General features: G+C 43.7%; 1 protein-coding gene across 1 annotated transcript; it reads right to left on the minus strand.

Annotated features, from left to right (window-relative positions):
* Window positions 1–5,321: 5,321 nt before the first annotated feature.
* LOC309825180 (28 kDa heat- and acid-stable phosphoprotein-like) lies at window positions 5,322–6,253 on the minus strand. Its single transcript, XM_082658662.1, has one exon. The coding sequence runs from the start codon at window positions 6,239–6,241 to the stop codon at window positions 5,696–5,698; it is 546 nt and encodes a 181-aa protein (XP_082514788.1). The 5' UTR covers window positions 6,242–6,253; the 3' UTR covers window positions 5,322–5,695.
* Between the last annotated feature and the right edge of the window lie 5,213 nt (window positions 6,254–11,466).

Here is an 11,466-nt window from a genome sequence, read left to right on the forward strand (position 1 = left end):
CAGTCACAAACGGGGAGGAGATGATCAAGAGAATGAGTATGTATAGAAAAGAGAGAAGGCCCGTATGAGTCAGTGCCCCAACACCAAACATATGGCATGCTCAAATTTAGGATGCATTGAAGGTTTATTTACAAAGGAATAGATTTCACAGGTGGGAAGATGTCGGGCAATCACAAGGGATGTCGTGGCACTCAGGGCTGGCAGTGGCTCAGCCACTATATCCCTTGAAACGCTGGTATGGAGACCCGTAATACAGCCTTTTGCTTGAAGGCAGGAGGGAAGACAGAAGCAGTCAGAATCCACAGCAGAGTCGTGCCGGGATACAACTAATCCAAAGCAAACTCACAGGGGAGGATCCAAGGGACTGCGTAGCCTGATGCACCCTCCTTCTTCCCTCCAGGCTCCTGCCAGACCCCCAAGAGCCAAATCCAATCAGAAACAAGAGGCACTGCATCAGTTTGCCAGGGTCACTATACCAAAGTACCACAAACCGGGCAACTTAAATAACGTAAATGTATTGTCTCACAGTTCTAGAAGGTAGAAGTCCGAGATCAAGGCAGGACTGGCTCCTTCTAAGGACTGAGAGAGGATCCGATCCACACTCCTCACCTAGCTTCTGGTGGTGGATGACAATTTTGTGTGCTTTGCCTTATCGATGCAGCACCCTGATCTCTGCCTTACTATTCACACGGCATCCTCCCTGTGTATGTCTGTGTCTAAATGTTCCCTCTTTATAAGGGCATCGGTCACACTGGATGAGGGGACCACTCTACCCTAGTATGACTTCATTTTAACTATTCACATCTGCAGTGATCCTATCTCCAAGGAAGGTCACATTGTGAGACACCGGGGGGTAGGACTGCCACGTATGAATTTGGCGGGACGCAATTCAACTCTTAAGAGGCAGAGAAGTCATGATGCAATTTACCAAGTCAGCCTCCCAGAGCACAGAGCTGGTTGAAGCGGGAAGTGGAGCGAGAAGCCAAAGGGATAAATGGAAGATTTTCCCCCCCCACAAAACTAAGAGGCATCCCAAATGTGGCAGTCTGGAATATGAGGAGGAAAAACAAGGAGACAGAAAAAATGAGCCTGTGAGCTTGAAGGAGAATCAAGATAGGGATGCCCCAGGGGGTGAGGAAAGTGTTTCAAGAAGGAGAGAGTTATCACTGTGTCGAACGCTGGTGATAAGCGAAATGAGCTTAATTTAAAATGATCACATTCTGAGGGGCTCTGAGATTGTACACTGCTCAGAGATACCTGTGAACTGTGAGACCCCACTGTAACTACCACTTATCTTATCAGAAAAGCCTTTGCCTCGGAATCATTTTGCAGTATCCAAAGACACGCATTTGAAGCACATTGGGTCACTTCAGCTAGATTGTAAGCACCTCTTGGTGAGTGAGAGCTGTTATACAGCACAATATTCAGCCCAGTAAAAGCCTGGGTAGATTGACATTCATCTTGCCGCTGCAGTTGGCTCACTGCCACGATACCTACCAAATGAAAAATAAATGGTTTGGTATTAAGGATTGTCAACTAATTTATAACCCCAAAGGGTTAACTCTGCACTAAGCCTACTTGACTTTTTTTTTTAAGAATATAATCCACAAAGAACAAAGAGGTATGTTCATGGAGAACTCTTGCTGACCCCAAAGGAAAGAATGCCCCAACCATTCCGCCTTCCCACAATGGGGGAAAAGGAAGGAGGACTCATTAGAGGGAGAACAGCTCTCCTCAGTGTCCTTAGTGACTGATGCTGCCGGTGTTTAGACTGAAGGAATTGCATGCTTGGGTACCACCCAGATCAAGGCAGGTGGAGAAGTTTCCACTAGACGTTGTTCTGTGTCTTAATGAGACCACTGAGAAAGCAGGACTAGGCTGGGCGGGTCAGTGGACTCCATTTTGCCAACGTGCTATTGGGCAACGGTGGACGGGCCCCAGACATCTCAGGGTCACTGTTCTGGGCAAACGGCCAAAACTGGAGGGTGTTCCACTGCTGCAAAGGGCTACAAAGAGTCAGCAGGCAGCCCGAGGGCAAATACAGACGTCATGGTGTCAGGTCAGAGAGAGTGTAGAGACAAGGAGGCCACAGGGCACACACGCTATGCGGTCTGGCCCACGGGAGGTCAACAAGGGGGTGGACAGGCAGGCCGGAGGGCAGCTGGCCACAGCAGGAAGCCAGCTTGGCAGCCCCAGGTGTGGAGGTCAAGCGTGAGGCCCTCGGGAAATTTCTGAGCCTGGTGAGGGACGGGGATTCTAGAGGAACAAGCTTGTTGTAAATGGAAACACATGCACTTGTCAAGGAGGGGACCGGACCGCTGCTGGAGCAGTTTCCTGATCTCGCTCTCTGGTCTTCTCTGTGCTGTGAGTGGTGTCAAATGTCAGTTCCAGATGGTCTCTTCTGAGGCCTGCAGGTGGGAGCCGGCAACTGGCAGCCAGCTGAGGTGTGTGTGCGGCCCTGAGGACAGGCCGCAGCTCTCCTGATCCTGCTGTGTCTACACCAGAGGGAGAGCTGAGAGTGGGGATGAGGCAGTGCCGCCAACCTCATCCTCAATTCCTGCCTCTCCCTTCTTAATGTCCTTATCATCATTGTTAGGTTATTGAACGCTCACTGCACAATACAATATACTTTGTTCTTTGCGTTCATTGTTTTATTGAAGACTCTATAAACAAGGTAGATACACTTATTACCATTTTACAGATGGAGATCCTCAGTCCACGAGTGTGAGAAGTTTGCCCAAAGTTACACAACTGGGAAAAGGCAGAGCCAGCCTTACAGCCCGTTTTGGGTCACTCCAGACCCTTGGGTGTGTGACTGCGGCAGTCACAGAAGGCGTGCTCGGTTTAAGAGTCTACTGTCAACGTCTCAGAACTTTTAATAGTTTTTTGACAAAAGGTTTGCAGTTTCGTTTTGCCTGGGGCCTCACCGTCTATGCGACTGGTGCTGATGAGACCCTGTACTACTCACTGCACCTCACTGCCTTCTCACTGCCACCGACTCCCATCCATTTATAACACTGGGGAGAGTTCATTTTCCAAGGCAGTTTAACACCATCTAATATGTTGTTAATTTTCTCCTGAAGGAAAAGGGGAAAAGGTACTGGCTGGAGCCAGAGGGTGACTGCAGGTTTGCATAAGCAGTTTGGAAAGTTGAAGGCACTGCCTAGGTATAAGGAATTATGATTGAAGTCTTAACCAAAGGTTCCTGCACTTCAGGATGTGTTTACCTGACATCTCTACAAATGTTTGAAAATTAAAGACGTTCAGCCAATCACTTGGATGGTTGCAACAGGGAAGTGGATGCATCCAATCAATAATTCTATAAAAATCGCTGTGGTTTCCTCTTTTTTTTTTTTTTAACATCTTTATTGGAGTATAACTGCTTTACAATGGTGTGTTAGTTTCTGCTTTATAACAAAGTGAATCAGCCATACATATACATATATCCCTATATCTCCTCCCTCTTGCATCTCCCTCCCACCCTCCCTATCCCACCCCTCTAGGTGGACACGAAGCACCGAGCTGATCTCCCTACAGGGAGAGATCAGCTGTTTCTCCTTGGATTTATCCTTCCCACTAGCGATCTGTTTTACATTTGGTAGTGTATCTATGTCCATGCCACTCTCTCACTTCGTCCCAGCTTACCCTTCCCCCGCCCCGTGTCCTCAAGTCCATTCTGTATGTCTGTGTCTTTATTCCTGTCCTGCCTCTAGGTTTCTCTCTGTTGGACCACCTCTGCAGGCCTCCAGTGTAAACCCCTCAAGGTCAGAGCCAATCCTTCTCCTGGCCAGCTCTGGCCCCAAGGAGGAACATTAATTTGCTGACCTGGGCCACCCTGTCATGCAGACATCCTCTGCCTTTCTCCCCCACCACTGTTTATCCAAAGGACTTAGATGAAGCTATCTTCGAGAAAGGACACTGAACCACGTATCTAAAATTAAGCACGAGTCTAGGAGCGGGGCCACCTGAGAGCTGCAAGCTAACGTTTGGCTTCTTTATCAAGTTGGTGAAGAGGGCTAACTTCAACAATCGCTGCTTAAACCAAAACATTTTTTTGTCCAGGAAATAAGTCGCTAGCTGTGGGCATAGCGACAGAGCAGAGTAGAGCTTCTTAGATGGAACACTATGGTTTCGGAGCACCGGCATCTATGTTTATTCATATTGATGTGAGTCCAGGGAAACACCTTTCCCTGCCTAAATGCACTGAAAGCAGGCTGGTGCTCAGACTTCTCTCACCAATATAAAGATTTCCCAAAATATTAAAGGCTATTCTAATTCTTTCAACACTTCTGACTAAGAGTATTTGTTAAATGCTGAGTCAGCTCTTACAGAGTATTGGGAATTCATCTTCATGACCAGTACACCAGTCTGGACAAAGCAAGGACTAGAGTGAATGCGTATTAAGTCATGAAGCTTCTGATTTTAAAAAATCTGACTAGTGTTGTAACATATTATTATCATTGTAAGAGAGATTCCACGTGAAGTATCTTCATTCCATTCTTATCCACATACACATGATAAAGCAGAAGACAGAGGCAATGATTGAGTTACTTTTGTGTCCTAAATTAATTCACCTGAACTATCCAGATATGGCAGGAAAAAGGGCATCTGTGCTAAGAAAGAAGTAGTATCTCTTCTATATTAGTCAGATAATCCTGATTTTATTCCTCATTTGCTTTTTTATTTAGGCATTTTTAATAGACTTTATTTTTATAACAGTTTTAGATTTACAAAAAAATTAAGAAGACAGTTCAGAAGGTTCTGATCTATCCCCACACTCAGTTGTCCCTATTACTAACATCTTACACCAGTATGGTGCACTTGTTACAATTAAGGAACTGATAATGATGCATTATTTTTAACTAAAGTCCATGCTTTACTCAAATTACCTTAGTTTTTTCCTAATGTCCTATTCCTCCTATCTCATCCAGGACAGCACATTACATTTAATCTTCATGTCTTCTTAGACTCCTCTTGGATATGACAGTTTCTCAGACTTTTCCTTGTTTTTGATGACCTTGACAGTTTTTTTCTTTTTTTTTTTTTAATGATAATGTCAAGTTTAATTTGCCAAATATACAAGTTGGACTTGTGGGGTATGTTTTGCCTGGGGGCTACACAGTAAACACGTTTCTTGAAATGATCCATGGGCAGGGTTAAGAATGGGCCCGAGCCCTGGCCAGAGTCGGGGGTAGGGAGTAGGGTGGGAAGGTCAGGGGCGAAGCCTCAGTCAGAGGGGACTCGCCGGGGATGAGCCATGATCCTCAGAGACCCAGGGCCCTGGTTCCCAGGCGACAGCCCCCAATCGGGTGCCAGGGCAACACAGACAGGGGGCCGTCCATCACAAACTTTTCAGCAGCTACTGCGCCGCAATCGACCAGACAAACGGAAGCTTTTCTTACCCCACCTCCCAGGTACCCCCCCGACAAGGGTTCTGAATTCTAAAAACAGCCAAAACATTCAAATGGTTACATATGAAATGCTGTCCTGCATCTTTCTGCCTCAAAGATAGCAGCTGCCCCTCCCCCCACCCACCATCCCCCCAAACGATTTCTGTGCCAAGATGAAGAGGAGCCGTGGGGAGCTCCCTCCGCGAGGGGCTGCTGCAGTGGCGCCGGGGCACAGGGTGGGTGAGACACAGCAGAGGTCCTGGCAGCACGGCCCAGTTCCCTGCTATCTCCTCCCACAGGCCGTGCTACTTATTCAGGGAGAGCGACTGCATTCGTTTTCCTGACAAAGCTGCGTCATCTTTTGCTTTCCTCTCTTCTTTCTTCCTGGCAGCCTCCTCCCGCTGTTTCCGGATGCTCGCCAGCCGGGCAAGGTCGGCCTTGGCTTGCTCCGTCTTCCCCGCTAAATGCATTTTCATGTAACGCTCTTTTGCTTTCTGCTTCTCGATTTCTTCTCTTTCTCTCCTTGAAAGTTCCTTGGGCCCGTCCAGGTCCAGCTGTGTGCCCTTTTCGGTTGTCTGTGCCACCCGGTTGGGGTTCTCAATGTCAACGAGCCCTTCTACACCTTTGCGCTTTTGCTGGTAATCATCTTCTTCATCCTCGCTCTCATCTGAGTCTAGGGATTTTTCCTCCTTTTTGGGGTCACCTGCAGCCCCATCTCCACCACCTTCTCCTTGTTCCTCTTCTTCCCTGGCCTTCTGCTTTTCAGCCTGGAGCTGTGCGTCGATCTCCTCGGGGCTCGTGTACTGCCTTGCCCGGCCTTTGTGGCCTCCCTTTCTCCCTCCTTTAGGCATCGTAGCTCCGGCGGCTGCCGATGACCTTGACAGTTTTGTGGAGTACTGATCATGTACATTGTAGGATGCCCCTCTATTGGAATCCGTCTGATGTTTTTCTCATGATTAGACTGGGGTTATGAGATTTAGAGAGGAAGATAGGAGAGAAGAAGAGCCATTTTCATCCTATCATATCAGGGCTACACACTATCAACATGGCTTATCACTATTGGTGTTGACCTTGATCACCTGGCTGAAGGTAGTGTTGGTCAGATTTCTCCACTGTAAAGTTACTCTATATTTTTCCCTCCCTTTTCATACTCTACTCTTTGGAAGAAAGTCTCTATACACAACCCACACTATAAGAATTATGAGTTATGCCACCCTACTCCATTAGAGTGGAGTGCCTGCATAAATTCTTGTGTTCAGGACATTTGTCTCTCCTCTCCCACTTATTAATTTATTCAATTATTTATTTATATCAGTATAGACTCATGAATATTTATTTATTGTTGGAATTATAATCTAATACAATCTTAAGGATATTTTTGGTCAAATTATTCCAGATTCTGGCCACTGGGAGTTTTAGTTGGTTCTTGTGCCCCTCTGACACACTCTCATTTTGTGTGTGTGTGTGTGTGTGTGTGTGTGTGTGTGTGTGTGTGTGTGTGTGTTTTAGCACTTCCATATTTTCAGGCTCTACAAGAAGCTTTAGGCTTATCTTGTACCTTTCCTGCCTCAATCCTAGAATCAGTCATTTTTCCAAGGATCCCTGGTCCCTTTTGCTAGAGAATGATATTAGAAAACCAACATCTGGGTGATAGGTGTGCTCATTGATATGGGCTGTTCTTTCTTTATGCCTCATTAGTTGACAGAGCAAAGAAATATACGTGTATATATTAATCTGTGTATATACATGTATCTATAAATATTTCTATAGAGAACCATCTGTAACTACATTAGTCATTTACTTTTCCTGTATTCATATACATGAAGAAAGCGATTCGTATAGCCCTTCTCATCCCAACATTAAGATTAAAACACCCTTAAAATCTTGTTTAGAGCGAGCACCTCCTTGTGTCAGGCACTGGAATGACAATCTCTGCCCTTGGGGAGCTTCTGGTCTAGTGGGGAAAATAGATTTATATGCATATAATTTCAATAAAATGTAGCAATTTGATAATCTCATGGGAAATATTCAGATTGCTGAAAAAATGCACAGGAAATCAGGTCAAGGATGAGGGTGCTACATATGTATAAGTGAGGCTGAGGTGACTGGACTTCGTTCTGTAGGTGGATAGAGATGATTGCAGCATTTAATGCAAGATTAAGTCTACACAAACCCAATCCAAGGAGACCATTTCCAGTTTCCTGGGTACTGAAGCAACAGGATCTAATGGAAGAGAGACATCAAGGCTGAAAATCGTGAAGTTTCCTTTCTTATATAGTGTTGGTGTTCATGCTGTGGGAATGCAGAGGATGATGCTGATGTGTGAAAGCAATTATTTATTTAGCACTTACTATGTGACAAGTGTTATTTAACTATAGGGGATAGTCATTATGATGAATGCCATTTAGCAGATGAAGAACTGAGTCTCAGAAGTTAATGTCGTTATTTAATAATGTTAATAATTATCAACATTATACGTAAATATATAATATATATTAGTATTATATTATTTATGGATTATATATTTAATAATGTTAATAATTATTAATATTTTACAGAAGTTAATAATGTCACACAGCTGGAAAGTGACTGATACAACTTTAGAACACATCTGCCTGATTCCTCACCATTACTCACTTTCACCATCACTTGGCCTCAAGAAAGGTTGAGCTTCTGATATCCAAGTTACTTCTGGGAAAAAAAGCAGGGCTTAGCAAATTCCAGCATTTTACTTTTTATTTCTAAGAAAAAAAAAATCTGTTGATGGAGACCTGGTAGTGGCCTGTCTAGGTTAAAGAACAATGGCTTTTGGAGAACAATAAACAGGATGAAAACAGGCATCTGTCCCCCTTGAAATAGGTTCACCCTGACCAAATATTTCTGTAAAATGTTTGAGCTAAATGATTTCCATCTTTCATAATGAGGAGAAATGGGCAGATAAATCAGCTAGGAGTCTGTAACCCAGTCCTCAGAGGTGATATGTCAGCCTGGTCTCCTCCTCTATTTGCTGGGATTTATGACAGGCAAGCAGGTCTCATCATTCATCATGTGTATCTTTAGAGGAATTCTGGGTAAGATCAAGTATATCTCTGGGGGCTCAGAACTACAATCCTACTACTTTCTCTACACAGTATTAGGACACAGCAAGGTAACACCCAGCAGAGGAGTGAAAAATCCAATGGACCTAATCAACACTTAGTGGTATAAGAAGATCAGATCTTCAGAAAACATTTGCTATTTTGGTTTTTTGCTTTTCATTGGAAGTGTGTTGCATCCTACAGACCCATTCAGAGAGATTAGCATCATTCTCCTCTTCAGCTAATTGGGTTATTTGGTGAATTCACGAAGATTGGGTTTAGCTCAATCACTCTGAATAGCCATAAGTAGAGAGAACATAAAACACATTTAGAATTCAGACTGTAAACCTGGGCACAAAGAATGTATACTCACTGATAAAGCCATTTCATCAGGCTAAGCTCATGCCTCCTTTGTGATTAATAGAAGCAGAAATGCAATCCCTTCATCTGCATAGCATAGAATTCCCTACATAGAAGGAAGGTTTATGGCTTTCAAACTTGCCTCATGTTTATTTGTATGTATTTTAAGCCCTATCATGCACCTCCCTCCCCAGAAAGGCATTTAGGATGAATATAACTCCTGTAATTTCTGTCTGAGACCACCATGATAAAGCAGGCCTGTTCACCTTGCCAGCTAATTCTTACCACACAGGGCAGTTATGAGTAATGCATGTGTTGGGCTTTGTGTGCTAATCTGATACAAATGTGAAGGAATTTAAATTACCACTTATTTTAAATTAGTATGTCCTTAACCTCAATATATTATGAGAAGGAAGACTCTAAGGATTGTGGGAAAGTGATGTTTCTTTTGATAAGTGAGCCATGGGGTGGCCAGAGAAAGTGGACAAACTAAATGCTTCACCATTAGAACACAAACCAAAACCAGGGAAACCCAGTAAAGTTCTCAAACCCTTCTTTGGGTCAAATATTTAAAAGATTTTTGTTTCTCTTTTTTTAACTTTTTATACAGCCATAATTAATGCAATGAACCGTAAAGTGAGTTCAGGTTCAGGAATCTGGGTAAGCAAGTTCAGGGTCACACATAAGTTATGCCACAGCTTCTAACCTGACTGGCCCTGATTTAATAAGACCTCATAGTCACATCCTCCTGTGCACTCAACTTGCAATTCCCTGGTTTAAGAGACAAGGCAATTTGTGACAGAGGAGAGTGAGAGAATTACTGCATTCCAAACACATCTGGGGAAGAGGAAAGGCCTTCCACCCCAGGATGTAGCCAGACAGAGGGGTGCCCACCAGAGGGAAGAATGAAAAATAGTCTTGATTTATAGCCTTGCAGTAACCTAATGTGGAAAGTTAAGGCATGTCATTCGCAAAAACTTTGTATTGCCTCATCTCTCAAGGTAAGATGGGAATTTTAGGAGAGCGGTTTCTGGCAGTTTTCACTGAACTAAATCATAAGGTGTTTCATAATTCCTTGTCAGTTGATTGTGCAACGGAGCAGCTTTACTTTCCTGAAACACAGATGACACATAACTCTGCCCTCTGACACGTTTATCTGCTTTGAGGCCAGCATCAAAAACTAAGTGTCCAGCTGGACCTGTGAAGCCTACAATGACTGGTATTTGAACTTCTCAGAGAAGAACTTGGGTCAAGCATCTACTTCAGATTACATGACTTCTATATTCTGATCTGGGACGATTTTGTCCAAATTCTGTCTTTCACATAAACGTGTTCTGAAATATCAATATTGTAAAGGAATGTCAATGGTATCGCTAAAATAGCGTAGAATGCTACTTGGCTCTATTACAATTTCATCTTTGTTAACAACGTTGAGGGCCATAGGGATCTACTAACAGTGGGTGATGTTGATTCGTTCCCCAGGTATGAGAGGAAGAAGGACATATTGCTCTTTTCTATTATTTCCCAAACCATAAACTACATTTATTTATTCCTCCCCTTTTGTGCATCGCTGTAAAGGTAGCTCTGAATTGGAGTCAATCCTTAATCATCAGAACTGGCTCAGGATCTTCATGTTCCCTTCTCACCCTTGGACAAAGCCATAGGCATTTGAGAATAGATCCCTCCTTCCTACACAGGGGACTCTTTCCTAGTACCTGCCTTCTAATTAGCTTAACCTGATGGCCATTCAAGCATCAGAGACCCTTTTCTTGAGGTCAGGTAATTTGCTTTTGGTCTGCCCCTTTCAAGCTTAAGCAAAGGCCACCAATTGTCATTTCCTCCATATCCCAGGGCTCTAAGCCAGTCCTTCACCATTCATATGTCTACATCCAGCTTCCTGACCCCCAGCATGTCAGAGATTTTATAGAAGTCTGGTTACAAATGACAAGGACACCCCTCCAACATGTTCAAGCAGAAAGGGAAAGATAATGACTTGTAGTATCCAAAGGTAAAATAGATAGCTAGTGGGAAGCAGCCACATAGCACAGGGAGATCCACTCGGTGCTTTGTGTCCACCTAGAGGGGTGGGATAGGGAGGGTCAGAGGGAGATGCAAGAGGGAGGAGATATGGGGATATATGTTTATGTATAGCTGATTCACTTTGTTATAAAGCAGAAACTAACACACCATTGTAAAGCAATTATACTCCAATAACGATATTAAAAAAAAAATAGAGCAGTACGATGGACTTAAAAATTGCTTCAAAATTTAAAAGGCTAGATCTCATGTTAAGTGTTCTTACCATAATAAAATTTTTAAAATTAAAAATAAAAAACCAAAACGAAAAACAAAGGTAGAACCCCAACCAGTGGAAAGACAAAGATGTAGCAGGACCCTAAGACCACCGTGAGCCGGTGTTTTAAGGCCATCTCTTGTTTCCGATTGTTCTGGATGTCAAGTTCATTCTGTCTCTCAAAATTTCTCCATTTTATAGGGAATGTGGCAGCACACAGCACCTGAACTTTATAGCTTATGGCTTCTGCCACTAAATGAGATTCGTTTCAACCCAATGGATCCCAGATTTAGAAATCCTTATGAAAAGGTTCTTTGATGTAACCAGATTCCACTCTAGCTATGAG

The sequence above is a fragment of the Grampus griseus genome, assembly GCF_964374135.1.
Source record: "Grampus griseus genome assembly, chromosome: 7".
NCBI classification, from domain to species: domain Eukaryota; kingdom Metazoa; phylum Chordata; class Mammalia; order Artiodactyla; family Delphinidae; genus Grampus; species Grampus griseus.

Coding starts and splice junctions, on each gene's coding strand:
- LOC309825180 (XM_082658662.1), bottom strand. CDS start 6,241: ATGCCTAAAGGAGGGAGAAAGGGAGGCCACAAAGGCCGGGCAAGGCAG.